At 38.4% G+C, this 18895-nt stretch overlaps 1 protein-coding gene across 1 annotated transcript in view; it reads left to right on the top strand.

The window, feature by feature from the left end:
- Window positions 1-18895, top strand: part of ARHGAP18 (Rho GTPase activating protein 18) — a 136298-nt gene that overhangs the window by 61113 nt on the left and 56290 nt on the right. Inside the window, exons 2-4 of the mRNA XM_005684734.3 lie at window positions 5905-6101; window positions 9860-10098; window positions 14026-14089. Of these exons, the coding sequence (XP_005684791.1) occupies window positions 5905-6101; window positions 9860-10098; window positions 14026-14089 (500 nt within the window). The remainder of the gene's footprint in view (window positions 1-5904; window positions 6102-9859; window positions 10099-14025; window positions 14090-18895) is intronic.

Below are 18895 nucleotides of genomic sequence, written 5' to 3'. Positions count from 1 at the left end.
AATGTAGTCTTGATGGACCAGGCCATTATGGAGTATTAATAGCTTTACCATCTCAGATGGCAGTGATTACTTGTTTAATATCACTGATAAAATGAAAAAGAAAAATCTACACATCAGAAGCACTTCGCCCCTCCCCCCAGCCTAGAGGTAATGTAGATCCAGAGTGAATGTTTAAACATCTTTGAAACAAGGTTTCTTTAAAAGAAAAAAAAAACCAAAAAACAAAACCAAAAAGTATATTTGAAGTCATACCCTAGCATGACATAAACCACATTTTAGAAAATGCATTGGAAAAGGTTTCTCATGCATTTCAAAGAGGTATGATTTGATTGTTAAATGTATTTTTCTCTAGATAAGTGTAGTGGTCACTTAAAAACATTAATTATAGGCTGTGTCAACAAGATCACTTTTGGTTTTGCTATGTGCAGTACAAACTCACAAAGACTGGAACATTGGATGTGAAAAAAAGTAAATTCTCCCCTTTCCATTCTATTTGGTATAATGACTGCAGAAGACATGAGGACACCAATTTTGGTTCCACCATCTCTTTGCTGAGATTTTGAAGATGATTTACCCTGGCAACTCATTACCTCACCTAGAAAATGATGGGATAGGTTTAAATTTCTAAGGTCCAATAACATTCTAAAGCTTACACTTCAATAAATTTGGCTTTATCTAAAATATACTTGGTCATTATGGTTGATAAGTCATGATCTCAATAAGAACTTTTATTTTTGGCACCTTAAAAACAGAACAAAAACAAAACTAGCCTTATCCTCCTATCTCTGAACCCAGTCCCTTCTTTTCCTGTGTTGGAAGTGAAAGTAGAATAAGAAGCATGAAAGAGAGTATACTTCTTTTAGAAAGGATCTTGTGAGAATATGAAACCAAATCCTAGCATCAGAGGACTTCAAGAAAGCAGACTTTGAGCCATAAAAAATGCTTCTAGAAGGAGCAGGACTGAGAGACAGACTGGATGTGAAGTTTAGCAGTAAAACTGTTGATGGGGTGGAGTGCACAAAGTAGAGATTGGATCATGTAGTTAAATATGAGTGCAAAGAAGTGTCCTAGTTCTAAATAAATGCCTTGAGATGATTATAGGAAGAGGTACAGATGGCAAAGGAGCATTAAAGAAAATACCCGTTTTCAAATTCACTGGCCAAAAGGGGAAGCTTAGAATTTCTGCCCATTGTGCATGATGGATGAAAGTGGATGATGGAAGACATTGGCGAGGCAGGGGTTTTTTAATATGCTTTTATTCTTTGTCATTGTAGTATGAATTGAATATGGATATATCATTGGAGTAAGTCCCGGTTTTGATGAAAGGCCGTAAAACTAAACTAAAATAAACAAAGAAGGAGGCCAAGAGTCACTAGGAAAGCATGTCTATTTTTTTCAGTAAGGCTTCCTGGAACATTGCCCACAGAATTGAAAAGTGCTTTCTCAGATCCATTAGGTGTTTTTGAGAAATCCTGGAGCAGCGGTTTTCAAAGTGTGACCATGGAACCCCTGAGGCTCTCGAGACCCTTCAAACGGTCTAGGAGATCAGAACTGTTTTCATAATAACCCAAGCTGTTAACTGGCCTTGTTCATTCTGATGCTATCCTGAGGATACAGTGGTGTTTCCCAGAAATTACATGACTTAGAATATCGCAAAAGAGTAAATGCAGAGGGAGATGGGAGAATCCATATGTCTTCTATTAAACTAAACATTAAAAATTTCAAAATGTAAAACAGTGCTACTTATCTGTTTTTTTAAAAAATATAGGGCTTCTCCCCACCTCTCCCCCAATGTTATTTATGATGTTTTCTTAAATAACATCTTAAATATTATTTCTTATTAAATGAATTAGTATTTAAAGTTTTTTTTAAATTTTAAGATCTAATAGTGTACATATCAATGAATATAATCTACCTCAAAAACTCTTTGGAAGCCCTTGAAAATTAGGAAGTGTGTAGAAGAGTCCTGAGACCAGAGGTTAAAGAATGACTATCCTTAGAGGATAAGCAATTTCTCTGAACCTTAGAAGAGGGCAAAGGTGACTTTATTAAACTATGGGAGAGGCAGTTATCTGTAGTTAGCAGTTACACAAATGTTAGCAATGATACTAACTTGAGTGCCTTCTCCTTGGTTACCTCTAAGGTCGTTCCTCAGTAGGAATTCTTATTTGATGTTGTTTTGTTTAGTTGCTAGGTCATATCCACCGCATTTGTGATCCCATGGACTGTAGCCTGCCAGGCTCCTCTGTCCATGGGATTTTCCAGGCAAGAAGGCTGGAGTGGGTTGCCATTTCCTTCTCCAGGGGATCTTTCCCATCCAGGAAGCGAACCCACAGATTCTTTACTGCTGAGCCACCAGGGACACTCTTATTGGGTGACTTACAACAAAGTCGTCAAGGCTATTGGCATTCTTTCCATTTTATAGATAGCAGCAAGTTAGAATCAGAGGAGTGATGTCCTCCAGGGATCATGAAAGAAAGTTAAGTAAAGCTGGAATCATTTGGTGCTTAGGATTCCCAGTCCTGTATGTTTCCCCATCAGTTCACTGACTGCAGTGGTACCAGAATGAATCATGAGTGTTCTTCTAGCGGACCACAGCGAAGTGCATGGTAAAGTCTGCCTCCTTCTGGAGGACAACTTCCGTCAGATCAGTTAAAGATTTCTATGACAAAATAAATAACAGGTATCGCTAATACCCTGAATGATGTCAGTGCATTTGAAATTCACTCACTGAGTAGAAAAAAAAAGAAATTACAGAAAAATGGGAAAAAATACACCTGGGGAAAATACAAGGAAACAGATCCCCAATTTTTATCAACACAGCATGAGGACGTGCTGCCAGAAGATAACACACCATGAAGGCCCAGGGGACAGTGGGGGCCTGTAAAGTTGAGTATTTGCTAGTATGTTAGTGCCCAGGGAAAAAGAGCCCAAGTGATAATATTGTGATGTAATGCCTTGTCCAGCAGACTAAGAAGCAGCTTCTTTTAGAGTGTCTAGTTCTGTAGTTCTAGTTGTAAAAAGGTGAGAAGTGGGGGAGTTGGGAAAGAGTGTTCATGGGATATTTAGGACACAGGATTCTGGGTGGGAGTGAGGAAGGATGAAAAGAGAATTAGCATTGGCAGTGAGTCAGGTGGGGGTAATTGGTAAGTTGCGTGTGGTGGGGCAAACTGCGTGTTTCTCTGATTTGAGCACCATGTGTTGGCTTGGATCTTTCGGAAATACAGAATATCTCTGCTCCATACTTCATTATGTCTAGCAGATGTTGCTTTTATGTGTTTGAGTTCAATTTGCAGAATGAACATGGTGTCGTAAAAGCATACTCCTAAAAACAGAAGAGAGGAAACCAGTTAACTGGCCTGTTACCAGGACAGTTTTAAGAAGGGACAGGCTTTTAGCTGTGGCCTGTCTGAACTACAAAAGTGACAATAATCTAAGAAGAAAACCAGTGACATGACATGTTTATTGATGTAAACTGTAAATAAAGAATGTTCAGTCACATTTTTAGAAAAAATGTAAAATATTCAGCAGCTAATGGGAACTTTGACTGGATGGTTGCCTCCTTCCTATACTCCATCCCCTAATATTTAAAAAAGAAATTGTTTTCTTGCAAAATTTGCCAGTGATCCAAAATAAAATAAAATCTTCCCTTTCCATGACTCAGTATCTTCAGGTTATTACAAAAGACCTTTTCAGCTTTTGAATCTTAATAGAGTCAAAATATTGAGTCGGTTCATCAGCACTAAATGATTAGATTTTTGCTTTATGCATGTTTTGAAAGCAGGCCTTGATATAGAAGGTTTATTTACGTAACAGTGCTATTGCTCAATGCCCTTGCATTTTTCTGCACATGCTATCTTAATGGAAATTTACTGGAAAATTCTTGCCAGAATAAACACATTCCTTCAGGAGCGAAAGGCTTAATGTACTTTTCGTTCAACGGCACCTCTTTCCTGTGAGCAGATAAAACACATTATTTGACATTAGTCATTATACTTCACACATTCCGCAGTTCTCATCGTGGGTCTAAGGTTGTAGAAAATAGGAATATAGTAGACAATCTTAAAATGAGAGGTAAAGCAAGGAAGGGTATCCATATATCGGACATGAAATCAAAAGTGAATTTGGCAGATACTCTATAAAATTAGTTTGAGCTAGTCCTGATAAAGCAGGATTAAGGATTATGAACCAAAGATCGGTTGAGCTGGTGATCACAGAAATAAAAAGTATAGTTTACTTTTCATTTCTAAGAGAAAGAGAGCATTTTCATTTGCATTTTAATTTAAGAGTCAGAAGTGTAAACCCTAAATGGAGGACACTGATGGTATCATGGCCACTGGGTGAGAGAAGGGATCAGAGTGGGATATAAGGATATAAACAGGAGTTGGGGCAGGGAGGGAGAAACTGTCTCTGAATTAAGGGATGGAGAGGCAGACTGTACAATGCAGACTAAAGGAAAGAGATTCACACAAACACGTCTAGACTTCCTCCTGTTGGCCCTCATCTAACACTGACCCCCCCATCACCACCCCAGGACTGCTACTGGAGTGCGATGATAGGAATTGTTGCATTAATAAAATGTGTAATCAAGACAGAACCATTTTTACAGGGATAAAACTGGCCAATTAGCATATTACAGTTAAGTCAGTTATATTGCATTTATTTGCAGCAATAGGTAATTAACTGCTTTGACTTTTTCTGAGAAGTCAGTTGGAATTAAACTACTGGGTAGATTCCACCAGAGTTTAGTGACCTTCTTCCTTATGCCATATTAAATCCTACTATTTTAAATAATTATGGGAGAGGCCAGTTTCAATGTGAAAATGTTCACAGACAATTAAAGAATTTTGTTTTATTGCATTTCTTTTTATTTTCTGTATGTGCAGTAAGTAAAACCAGTCTAGCAAGAGTGTATCACTTCCTAATGTCCTCTTGGGAGATTAAAAAAGCGATTTGAAATTAGAATAACAAAATACTCGTTCACCAATTATTATCTCTACTCAAATTATATTTCTAAAAAATTATTGAACATAAAGGGGAAAAACATAGCTGAAAAATTTCCTCCTTCAAGTAATATGGCTTTTCCTCTTCTATCTCAATATAAACAATCATGAAACAAATCAGTATTTCTCTTCTATATGGGTTTTTATTATTAGGCCTTTCAATTCAATTTTGGGAGTAGGTAGGATATGATTTATAAAGAAAAAATATAGTTGAAGTTATTAACCCACCCTATTCATGTATCCTTTTTTCATAAAATTTTTTATAAGCTAAATGTTTAAGAGGTAATTCTCAATGTATTCAGAATTGCCAATAAATGCATTTTACCACGTTTTAAAATATATGTAAATAATAGGTACATTTATAAGTGTAAAGATTAAATGTTGCTTTCTAAAATAGGGTGTAACAGTAAACTTAATATACTATCCTATTTATGTTTTGGTTCCAAAAAAGGAAAATTCAAGCAGTACCTCATTCATTGTTTGCAGATATTTGCTGTGTAAGGGTTGACTGAGTTTAATTTATAATTATCAATGATAAATATGAAATACTGTGTAAAATTCAATCCCAATTTTATTAACCTTTAATCAGTTGCTTTCTAAGAACAAATTTTCAGGTTTAAAGGAGACTTAAAATAATTTAAGTGAAATGGAAATGTAAAAATATTTATCACATGGCTGTTTGTTCATTGCCAAAGTTTTCTGTAGAGGATAAACCTTTTCATTCTACAAACATGTTATAATCAGTAGCCTCTCAAGGTAAACAGTTTCAAACCAAATATCTCTTTGGTTTTGTTAAGGAGAACTTGAGTTTCCAAGTTCTCCAGCTTAGTATTATGATATTGTAGAAATAGTACTACTTCCTCATGTACTAAATGAACCATGTTTTCTTTTGACTTTACAGTAGAAGATATGGCCAGTATACTATGAACCAGGAAGTCACCAAAGTTACAGAAAGACCTCCATTTGGTCGATCAAGTTCCCAGGATTCTTTGGATGAACTATCTATGGAAGCTTATTGGACTGAACTAGAAAATATCAAGAAATCTCATGAAAACAGACAAGATGATCAAGAGGTGGTGGTTGTCAAAGAGCCTGATGGTAATGATGAAATTAATAAAACTTTTTCTTAGTTTATTTTGTGTGTATTGATGGGAAATGAATACATAGGAAGAAAGAAATTAAAATGAGGAAAACCAGAAAAAAAATAGTAGTTGCCTTTCAACTTAAAAATGATGTAATTGTGGCAAATTATAGATGCAGCTGCCAAATATAAATGATATAAGTAAATTCACTGAGTTTTGGATATGGCTAGAGACTCTTATTGGCTAAGCTGTATCATAGACTCTTAGGGCTGGACTTGATCTTTGAAATCATCTAATGTCTCTTTAAATTCCATCTGTGGTATCCTAGCCCCATGGTTGTTGGGCCTCAAGTGAGTACAGCTGCTGCTGATGTTGATGTTTTCCCATTGTTCAGTCAGCTTGAGCTGTTTTGATGTTCTTTATTTTATTAATTTGCAATCTGTTCCACACTACCTTTGACTCACTTATTGTCAATCTACTTTCTGGAAGAGCAGAACAGATCTGCTCTGTTGTTTGCATGACAGCTTTTCAAATGATTGAGGATAGTTATCTTGTTACTAGACAAATAACTTTTTTCTAGAAGGAGAAAGATTCACATAAATCAGTCCTTGGTGGTGGATTGCAGACCTATCCTTATCTTGGCCATCTTATCTTTCAGACTGTTGTCTTCTAGACTGGCAACAGTGACACAGTTCAGCCAGCTAAGCTTAGGGTGGAGATTTTGACAGCGAAAGTGGAAGATGGTATTAGCATTTTTAGCCTCCCTATTTACTTCTCATATTTGGTTCATAATTGCTGTCATCTCTATCTGCGTTTCCCGCAGTCCCCATTACTGTACTTGATATTCTGGAAGAAGCATGGAAAAATTTACTTTTTTCCCTCCTCTTAAATTTCGTGCTTTAAAAAAAAAAATCAGCGTTAAATTCAAGAAGACACTAGGTTTCTCATGTCTAACTCTGGTATCTATTATATTAGCTTGCCTTCCATGCCTTGTGCTGACCATAAGTTTGTAAGTATATCTTTGGTGTACAGGCTGATACAGATTCCAAAAAAGAGCCACGGTCAGTATCTTGGGGCCCACAGCTAGCAGTCATCTGTTTTTCAACAGAAGACTTCTTAATGATGCAAAATGACTTAGCATCAAGTTGTTTAGTTCTAAAATCTGCATAGGTTTTTCTCCTTTGCTATAACATTGCTTGGAAAAAAAAAAGCAACTATTAATACTTCAGATATGCAGATAACACCACCCTTATGGCAGCAAGTGAAGAGGAGCTAAAAAGCCTCTTGATGAAAGTGAAAGAGGAGAGTGAAAAAGTTGGCTTAAAGCTCAACATTCAGAAAACGAAGATCATGGCATGTGGTCCCATCACTTCATGGGAAATAGATGGGGAAACAGTGGAAACAGTGTCAGACTTTATTTTTGGGGGCTCCACTGCAGATGGTGACTGCAGCCATGAAATTAAAAAGATGCTTACTCCTTGGAAGGACAGTTATGACCAAGCTAGATAGCATATTCAAAAGCAGAGACATTACTTTGCCAACAAAGGTCCGTCTAGTCAAGGCTCTGGTTTTTCCAGTGGTCATGTATGGATGTGAGAGCTGGACTGTGAAGAAAGCTGAGTGCCGAAGAATTGATGCTTTTGAACTGTGGTGTTGGAGAAGACTCAATTGGAGAGTCCCTTGGACTGCAAGGAGATCCAACCAGTCCATCATAAAGGAGATCAGTCCTGGGTGTTCTTTGGAAGGAATGATGCTAAAGCTGAAACTCCAATACTTTGGCCACCTCATGTGAAGAGTTGACTCATTGGAAAAGACTCTGATACTGGGAGGGATTGGAGGCAGGAGGAGAAGGGGATGACCGAGGATGAGATGGCTGGATGGCATCACTGACTCAATGGACGTGAGTTTGAGTGGACTCCGGGAGTTGGTGATGGACAGGGAGGCCTGACATGTTGCAATTCATGGGGTCGCAAAGAGTCAGACACAACTGAGCAACTGAACTGAACTGAATACTTGAAAGAGGAAAGTTGGAGATTTTCTTTAATTTAACATTGATTTGTAAAAGAAAATGATAGCCAGCTCATCCTTTTATTTGGGTTCTCTTTCATTTTACTCTCATTCTTCTCATTTTACCAATCCAGTTAAGCTTATTTGTAATAATAGTATCTTTCAACCTTTCTGATCAATGTTTCAAGATGGCAGCAGCATACCGGTGGCCTGCTGAGTAAGGAGTACACATTCTGTGGAAAGAAGCACTCAAGCCTGATACATAGCCATGTGTCAGCTATGTCATAACTCTCCAAGGCTAAAATGGATTCATAAAATGTTGTTCATGATTTGATTAACAAGAATCGGGAGTGTTTCTACACACCCATGCCTTTTCTTTGACTTTAAATAGTTTGAATTTTACCTCTACTTTTTAATGGAACAAGCTGCTCTGTATTGTAATCTTGTTTACTTCCCTTATGGCAGTATCAGCTTTTTCTGACCTTTTTTTGAGTTCTACTTTAATATCTTTAATAATCATGGTGAGTTTTTATGTCAGTGAACAGTTTTTGTTGCCTGGCAGGCAGAATGCCCTGCACTGCCTTATGTTTCTTGAAGTCAAGGTTATTGCTACTTTATTTTTGCCCTCATGGAGTCTAGATAGTAGAGAAGCTATAGATAAGCACACTGGTCAGTGCTCCGTCTTGTGCTGCGGGCTGTAATGGACCTTTGCAAAGTTCTTTGCATGTGATATGCTCACATTTGGTTATGAGGCAACCAGGGCAGCTGTGCTTTAGTTTACAGATGAGAAAACAGAGTCAGCTTGAGGCTAAGTGACTTGACCAAAATGACGTGGCCATCAAGGTGCAGGAATGGAGTATGGACAGATCTTTTGTGTCCCAAGTCCTTGGGTTTTTGATGTCCTCTATAAATGTGGAGCTTGGAGTAAATCTATTCTAGTTGTCATTCAGTTTTTCTACAATCATCGATAAATTTTTGGGGGCCATGCCTCACAGCAAGTGGGATCTTAGTTCCCTGACCAGGGACCGAACCCTCACCCTCTGCAGGAGGAGCCTAGACCATCGGGAAAGTCTTGAATTGTCAACAGATCTTACATAATATTTGCTTTACTGTTTGTTTTGAATTGATTCAGTTGTTTAATTAGTTTCCTATAATCTACTTTTTTTTTTTTTCTGAAAATAGTTTGCTTTAAAAAAAATTGTAAAGAAAGAAAAACAGGACTCTGGTATGCTGACTGGGGGGTTAAAAAATTAATTTGAAATTGATTAGTTCCTGATGTCCAGATGCTTTTTACTTCTTTGCCACACTGTCAGCTACAGAGAGCAGAGAAAATAAGCCTTTCCATCAATTAGGGTCGGACTCTGGGATAGTGCTGAATGTAAGCCAAGAAATAGAGCTTTAATGGCCATCCCCAGCATCGACTTCCTTCTGTAACTTGACGGAAGTAAGTTATCTTTTCACTGCTTGCTCATCTCTGGAAAGGGAACAGTATTATCTTCCCCTAGTTAATCTGCAGGGAAGTTAGAGAGGTTAATCACATGTGAAGTCATTTAAAAATTTTAATTGAGTATATATGAAATGGATCTAAAATTTGATATCTTTATGGCTGGAGTTTATGGCAGTGCTCCAAGTTTCAGATAATGATTCTTAGCACTGTGGCTGGGTTATGGTACAAGAGTTTTAGTAAGGGTTTTTAAAACAGTTTTTAAAAATGTAGAAGTTCTCATATTTTGTGATTTAAATACCATTTTTTCTCTACTGTCTCAGAGGGAGAATTGGAAGAAGAGTGGCTTAAGGAGGCTGGTTTGTCCAATCTCTTTGGAGAGACTGCTGGAGATCCCCAAGAGAGCATGGTGTTTTTATCAACGTTGACCCGGACGCAGGCGGCAGCTGTTCAGAAACGAGTAGAGACTGTCTCCCAGACCTTGAGGAAAAAAAACAAACAGTACCAGGTTCCTGACGTCAGAGACATATTTGCTCAACAGACAGGGTCAAAAGAAAAGGAGGTAGGTTTTCTTTTTCAGTAACGCAGAGGAATTATGGCTTAGACTCAGTTGAACCCATCCAGTTAAATTCATATCATTAAAAACTTAATGGGCATGTATATGTAAGGCCACCATAGCTTAGTTGGTAAAGAATCCTCTTGCAATGCAGGAGACCCTGGTTTAATTCCTGGGTTGGGAAGATCCTCTGGAGAAAGGATAGGATACCCACTATAGTATTCTTGGGCTTCTCTGGTGACTCAGCCGGTAAAGAATCTGCCTTCAATGCTGGAGACCTGGGTTTGATCTCTGGGTTGGGAAGATTCCCTGGAGAAGGGAAAGGCTACCCACGCCAGTATTCTGGCCCAGAGAATTCCTTGGACTATATAGTCAATGGAGGTCGCAGAGAGTTGGACATGACTGAGCGACTTTCACTTTTCATATGTAAGGCACCAAAGCTCCATGCTGGCTGTGATCAAGAAGGGTTCGATCCCTGTCCTTCTAGAAGTTACCTGCTGATGGGGCAGAAAAGGAAACAAGTTAAAATTCTCCATGACAGTACCTGCAGTGTGTCCTTGGAGCTTTGGGAGTGCCCCAACCCCCTGGACAATGTGACTGCTAGTTGTTACTTAGCAGTCAGAGGCAGGAGGTTCTTTTTTCCACATTTACTCTTGTAGGAAAATTTGCTTTTTTTAAGGCTCACGTGGGGATGAATGGAAATGGAATGCAAGGAACCTAATTGCAGCTGAATTATAAAACAGGAACCCTGAACATGAAATAACTTCCCTTTTGTGTCTAGTGCCTAGCGTGTAGAGGATTGGAATAGATATTTGCCATGATGATGAATTTATTAGTGGAAGCTGTTGGAGTCTGGTGGAGACTCTGAGGCTGATGGCTATCTAAGAAAGCATGGTACCAGTCAGAGACCTGAATGGCCTAGAACAGTGCTACTCAGGTTAGCCATTTGGTAGGCTGTTTATGGAGTGCCCATGAGGACCTTAAGAGCTTGCCCAAAATGAAAATTAATATCTGCCCCAGCAAGAAACATGCTACAAACAGAAAAAAAAGGTCATCTGAACTTAATGGTGTTCTTAGGGTCAAAGTTGGTTTACACATTGAACTTTTCTCAGATGACGGTTAGCATAGCTCTGGTCTAGAAGACCCATGTGGGTAGATGAAGTAAGAGCAAACAGAAGAGGTCTTAAATGAGGATTGTAGTGATGATAATAGCAATTATTATAGCAGTAGCCACCACCACTGAACACTTAACTGTGCTGACTACTTTCCATGCCTTATTTCATTTCATCCTTAGAGCTGTCCTATGCGTGAGGTTTCATCATTTCTATTCTACCGCCGAGGCTCATAGACTTTAAGTAACTTGCTTGATGGTCCCATAGATAGTAAAACCCAAATTTGTCAGACTCTAAAGATGTGCTTTTAGCCACTATACATCCTACTACATTTGGGTTTACATATATAATTGTGATATTAAGTAATCCCAGTAAATACATGAGATTGTATTTGCACTATAAATAAAGGGTAACAAAAATCTTTTTTTTTTAAATTTGGGAATAAGAAGATATATTTAAGGTATCTTTCTGTCCTATAGAGGTTTTTTGGCTTTTTGTAAACATTTCATTCTTCTAAGAAATCCTGCATAGTTGCAGATTGCTTCTCTGTATGGTCAGTTGTAGATAAAATCCAGTCCATTTTATGGAAGTTTTGGGGTCACAGGATTGCTCCAGATAGATCTGTTGCTGCTGTGAGGCAGTTACACACTTGCGTGCCACCCATTCGTTATTTGGAAGGACTAGACTGCTTTTTTACAGCAGTAAAGAAATGAATAATAAGGAAATCCAGTATTATTGGCATTTCCTTCCCAATTAAAGAGCCCTCCCCGAGGGAGTTAAGAGGAAGCCAAAAGCGGGAGGGGACAGAGAACTGAGCCTCAGCAGACCATATTCTGTGGGATTCCTGCCAGTCTTGAAGAGGATGTTGCTTCTCAGTGCTAGAAGCAACATTTTTCAGCGAATCCTTGCTAGTGTCTGAATCGCATGGTTTGAATTCAAGGGAATTGGTGGGTTGTATCGGCTGATGGAGTCAACAAGCGAGAAACAGCACAAGTGAATTAAAATAATGTTAACTTACACTTTCTGCCTTTAATTGAAATATGACCACCCGTTAGAAATACGTCTTCCAACCCTCAAGTAAACAGGGGCCAGACTTAGCAGCAGCAGCAGCCATCTTTACTTGCATTTCTTCTGTTCTCAAGTAAATGCAGTCTGCCCTCCACATCCCTGGCTTCTGCACCTGTGGATAGGGAGGGCTGACTGTGCTCTGCCATTCTTTATTAGGGACCGGAGCATCCTCCAGTGTTGGTATTCATGGGGGTGGGGGTGTCCTTTAACCAATCTCCCACAGATACTGAGCGACGACTGTCCATATTCAGCCCTTCCATGTTTAATGCTTCCTCACGAAGCCCTTGCTGACACTGGGAAATAAAATACAGAAATGAATACCATCTGCACTGTCATCTTCAATTGCTTAGGAAAACAATTTCAACCACATGCTCCAAAATATGTGTTCATATGTAAGATTAGAGTTACTCACTGTGTTCACGGTGCCATGGAGGGCCAGCCTTCTGCAGGCTTGGGGTGGAGGGAGGAAGGTGGTATTGCTCTGCCTGAGGGGGATTGAAGTAGTGTCCCTTTGTGATTGGTACTCACTGTGTACTGTCTTGCATAATCTAAGGAGAGCACCTCCATGTGCCTGCCCTGGTGCTTTTCCCCCTCTTCTTAGATTGCAGGTGGAGAGGGGAGTCCTTCTCTGCTAACACTTGAGCCGCGATGTGTGGGGAGGGGACTACAGAGGCTCCCTTCTTTTGTATTGAAATGAAAGTCCACTAGAATGAGTACTTTAAAAACGATTCATTCAGATAGACCTCTGTGTATGATTGACCGAGGCTCCCCTTCCTGATTCCTTCTGGAGCCTTACTTGGAAAGGAGGGAGTACTGGCTGGACACACTTACTGGTGAGAGGAGCCAGCTGCATTTTACTGTGTCCATAAACCCTTGGAGGGCTTCATTTCTTTGGCTGTCACTGTCCCAACCCCTTGAAAGAGGAGTTCCTGTGACTGTCTAAGCTCTTATTACCTGCTTGGTAAATTAGTTTTAATTTCTCTCACGTTTGTTACTAGCTTTTTAAAAAAGAAGTATTCTATTTTTTACCTATATGTCAGTGTATAATTTTATTTTATAACCATGTCATTGAGAAAGAATTCACATACCATCCAGTTCACCCATTTAAAGTTTACAATACAGAGATTTTTAGTGTAGTCATATATATGCAACCATCACCACAGTCATTTTAGCACGTTTTCATCATCTCCAAAAGAAAGCCCATACCCATAGCAGGCATTCCTTGTCTTCCCCTCCTTTCCCTTAGGCAACCACTAATCTTTGTTTCTGTGACTTGCCTGTTCTGAAGATTTCGTAGAAGTGGAATCACACAGTATGTGGTCCTTGTGACTTTCACTTCATATCATGTTTATGAGGTTCATCCATGTTGTCCCATGTATCTGTAGTTTCTTTACTTTTGTTTCTTTTTATTGTCAAATAACATTCCATTGTGTGGATGGCTCACATTTTATTTACTACTCATTTGTTAATGGATATTAACTTTTTGAGATGTTGTCTTAATGGTGTTCCTGATGGTAGGGACACTTGATATTGCCTGCATTTCCACAGAGCTTAGTAGTATGTCTTGTATGTTGTGGGTGATCACGTATTTGTTGGCTGGTTGCTTGTTAATTATAACCGTAGTCCTTTTATTTCTGTGGTGTAAGTCTGAGTACATTTCTTGTGCTCTACAGGTTAGTAATAGAGTTATTTACAATCCCATTTCTCTGGTTGTGAGTGGGAAATGACTAAATGGCCCATTTTCTATCTTTAGGCTCCAGATGGCACAGAATCACAATCAGTTGGAACAGATGAAAACAAATACCAAGGAAAAGATGGTAAGTTGGACCCGTTCTCTTGTATTTTCTCATTATTAGTATAACAAATAGATAAGACCATTTAAAACATTCATCTTCAAAAGCAAATTCAATTAAAATACTCATATCAGGTACCCAACTAGAGAATTGCATAAGTCTGAGCATATAGGAGGAACCTGGTAGGCTGCAGTCCATGGGGTTGCAAAGAGTCGGACATGACTGAGTGACTTCACTTTCACTTTTCATTTTCATGCATTGGAGAAGGAAATGGCAACCCACTCCAGTGTTCTTGCCTGGAGAATCCCAGGGACAGGGGAGCCTGGTGGGCTGCCATCTATGGGGTCGGACATGACTGAAGCGACTTAGCAGCAGCAGCAGCAGCGGAGCATATAGTTGGGTTTTGTGTTTTTAAAAATACTTGTCTGTATCTATTCTAACATCTCTATACATAGTTTTCTTGAATGCTTACCATGTGCCAGGTGCTATGCAGAGACATTTACCTAATTTAATATACTCACGAATGCTCTGTGATAAATATTATTCTTAACCCATTCAACAGATGAGAGAAGTAAGGTTTTGAGATATAAAGTCACTTCCCCAAGGCCATACAGCTAGTAAGGGGAGCCAGTGAATTTGGAACTTTGTTTTCAAATCTTAAGTTCTTAGCTCATAAATAGATTGCTTTTAAGAAAGTTTAAAAAGACATTTTAAATTAAGATCTGGGGGTGGGGGCGAAAGTTGATTATAATTCTCCATTTCATTCCTTTTTCTGTATCTGTTATTTCAGAAATGAATTAGAAATTCAAAGCATGGATGAAAATAAATAGTAAGGATTTATTAGTACTTACCAAGAAAGAATTTAAAGCTATTTCATGGATTTACAAAAAGGAAAAATGTTCTAAAAGGTTGACAAAAAGTTCATAGGTTAATCCTTAATGTGTTGCTACTTAAATAATATAACAAAGATGGCCAGTGGCTGCCTGCATCCCAGTTGGGACTTTGCTTTTGTTTATGTTCTTAATACCCAGTACCTGGGGTGTTCATGGCATTATTAGTGTCATACTTGGATTGGAAGTAGTGAAGGAAGGGTGTCAGGTAGACTGCGGAGGCCTGGGAAGTGTTCCCAGCCTTTCTATAAAAATCAGAGTTTTGTCCAAAATTACTGTTGTTGTTCATTTGCTAAGTCATGTCCAACTCTTTGTGGCCCCATGGACTGCAGCACCCCAGGCTCCTCTGTCCTTCATTATCTCCCAGAGTTAGCTCAAAGTTTTACCCATTGAGTCCGTGATGCTATCTAATCATCTTGTCCTCTATTTCCTCCTTCTCCTCCTGCCTTCAATCTTTCCCAGCATCAGGGTCTTTTCCAACAAATTGGCTCTTTACATCAGGTGGCCAGAGTATTGGAGCTTCAGCATCAGTCCTTCCAAAGAATATTCAGGGTTGATTTTCTGTAGGATTGACTGGTTTGATCTCCTTGGCAGTCCAAGGGACTCTCAAGAGTCTTCTTCAGCACCACAGTTCGAAAGCATCAGTTCTTTGGCATGCAGCCTTCTTTATGATCCAGCTCTCACATGTGAACATGACTACCGCAAAAACCATAGCTTTGACTAGATGGACCTTTGTTGGCAAAGTGATGTCTCTGCTTTTTAATACACTGCTAGGTTTGTCATAGCTCTCCTTCCAAAGAGCAAACATTTTTTAATTTCATGGCTACAAAGTCACCATTTGCAGTGACTTTGGAGGCCAAGAAAAGAAAATTTGTCACTTTGGGACATTTTGGAGTCTTGGAGCATCTAATATCTTTATCTTTCCTTCCATACTTTTATCTCAGAACTTCTCTTCTGTACCCCTACCTTCAAATAGATGCACACACATAATATGTGTGGTGTATGTATATATATATATATATTCATATGTATATATGTGTGTGCATGTGTGTGCATAGACACATGAGTCTATATATTTGTATTCATAAAAGCACCTGCCTTTTACTATTCTGTGGACATTTCTTCAGTTACGTAAGTATATCAGATTAAAATGATTGGGTATTTCCCCAGGGCTGTGTGCCTGCTGACAGTGGAATGGCAGGCGGGCTGGAATAGCCCTTGATGGCTGGGTAGAGAACTGGATTGTCAAGATAGACAGGTGAACCTTCTGTGCCAGTGTCAATATGTTTTGGGCTTTGGAGAAGAGCGACTGGCAATTGCTAAATGAATACTGAGGAAAACATTGTCCTTTCTTGGTGTTTTCCTCCTTTGCTAGAGATGGTGATATAGCCTATATAAACAGAAGATCTGGAAGGCAAGCTCATTGTAGCAGCTTTTTCCAGCCTAGCTTGCGGCAGCCAAGTGGAATGTGACAAGCTTGCTGCCTGATTTACATCTGCTTTTGCTGGAATACTATGAAGTGGGCAGAGAGCCTCCAGTGAGAATAATAAGATAATGTGTATGACGCCATCCAAGTCACTGAGGATTTACTACTGCACCTGTTCTGGGCAATACCGTGCTCTTTTGCTAGCCAGTAAATTTCCCAGTGTTACGCAAACGTTGAAAGGTTCTGAATGAAATGCACGGAAAATATTGTCTGGAGTTCAAAAGTGGAGCGCTTTCCACTTGAAATATGAAAGCCTAAGCTACATAGTCTATTTTAAATGTTTTCTCTACACTTGGGCTTTTATGCATGTTCTATGAAAGTTGCTTATTCTAAATGAAAATTATAACATTTTAATGTTGCCAGGGTTGTTGCATTTCAAATTCATTAATCTACTGCTAAGTATCAATCGTCTCACCAAATTGTACAACATTATGTATTTGAAAGACCAGTGTTCAATACATACATTTAGAAGTGTTAATAATGCCCAAATAATTTTTAAAACTTTCATGTAATATATATTTTCCTTTTTTGAGTTCCATGGAGGAAGTGAAATTATTTTTTTAAATAAAGTCATGGATTATTTTGGACAACTGAAAAACTTTGAGTTTTTTAAAATATTTGTAACTTGGTGCTATTGTCCACTTTAAAAACCAAAGGAGAAAATAGATTAAAATTGTATTATTTACACTTCAGGGCTTAAAGAGCCAAAAGGTTTATCTCAGCATTCTCTATTAATGTTTCTCCTTGAGAAAGTGAAAGTGAAGTCACTCAGTCATGTCCGACTCTTTGCAACCCCATGAACTGTAGCTTACCAGGCTCCTCCATCCATGGGATTCTCCAGACAAGAATACTGGAGTGGGTTGCCATTTCCTTCTCCAGGGGATCTTCCTGACCCAGGGATCGAACCCAGGTCCCCCACACTGCAAACAGATGGTTTACCCTCTGAGCCACCAGGGAGAGTAAATGATTAATTCATAAATACTTGTATTAGTGAATTAACCATCCATTTCTTAGATCATCCTGAAACTCTTTTTCCTGCTATCTGCCTTAACTGGAGTTATCATTTAATCCTTCTCTATATTGTGCTTTTTGTTTTTGCTAATATTTGGAGGAAATTCATATGTTTTCAATGTATTCTAACTTAATTATAATTTTTCTCCTCAGTTTTGAGTTCAGCACAGAACATTTATTTGTGTGTAGTGGGGGAGCTAGTGTTTATTGTAGCTCTGATATGGGGCTGTTAAGAACAGGGAGTCCATTTAACATGCTTGTTCATAAACACTCAAGGTTTTGGAAAGGTAGCTTCTAATTTAAGAAAATGGCTAATCAGTTTTTTCCTTTCAGAATGGTTTCCTAGGAAACCAACATACATATTCACAGTAAAACATAAGCTAGTGTAAACCAGTGGGAAAATAAAACTCAAATTGTGCTTTGATATTTAAGTTAATACTTTAAAAATTAATCAGAGGTCTAGTTATCCTTAGTTTGAAACAAAATTGTCACAGGCTGTTGAAAAAGCATAATGTAGCATAGTTAGGAACAGATAAATACAATCAGAGATCCAAATTTACTTTTATTTTTGGACTTGACATAGGTCAGTTCTTTCTCACTTTCTTAACTGTGAGATGTGACCAGGGCCAGCTATATAATTTGCGAGGCTCAGTGCAAACTGAAAATGTAGAGCTTCTCATTCAAATTTCAAGAGGCAACAGCAGAGCATTAAACCCAGCGTGGGGCCCGTACCAAGCACTTCGAAAGTCCTACACCCGTGAACCCGTCCTGCTTATTGAGTGGGAGTGAAAAAGGCTAGATTTAGATTTATTCTTCTTTTCTTTTGAGTAAAATATTTTTTGTGTTTGTTTTTTATTTAAATGACTATAAATATAGAAAATATATAGAAGATAATACAAATATGTTTTCTGAAGGCATCAGACTTTTAATAGTAAATGTGTATATATAACATATTTATTAAATTGAAAAACTTACCTTCCGTCACCTTGTTGTGTTAGTATATATGCATTTGATTGTAGCGCATAAGCTTACTGATGTAATCTAGAGCCACTCACCATGAATTAAAGGTCACAGTGAGAAAATGACAATAATCCTGTCATTGATGCCAGGTGTTTTTCTAGTGTGAGTTGTGTTAAAACCAAAAACTTATCAAATAGCCAAATTTAGAAGTATTTTCTTCCAAGCTTAAACCTGATGTTTTCAGCAAAGAAGTTTTCAAGTGTTAATTCCCCCCCACTCCCCCCTGGAGGATTAACAGCAAATAAAGCAAGAAAAAAATGTTAAATTTATTATAAACTGTTGGTGTAAATACCTGGAACTCATTTGACTGGATTTATAGTTGTAAGAACTGTTATAATCCCTGTAATAATCTGATTCCTGAACCAGATACCTCCAGAACTGACTCCCACGGTGAACATTCTTGGTGCTGGAATTTTTGCTTTA

Source organism: Capra hircus, chromosome 9 (genome assembly GCF_001704415.2).
Source record: "Capra hircus breed San Clemente chromosome 9, ASM170441v1, whole genome shotgun sequence".
NCBI lineage: Eukaryota > Metazoa > Chordata > Mammalia > Artiodactyla > Bovidae > Capra > Capra hircus.
This window is presented reverse-complemented; position numbering and strand designations above follow the sequence as displayed.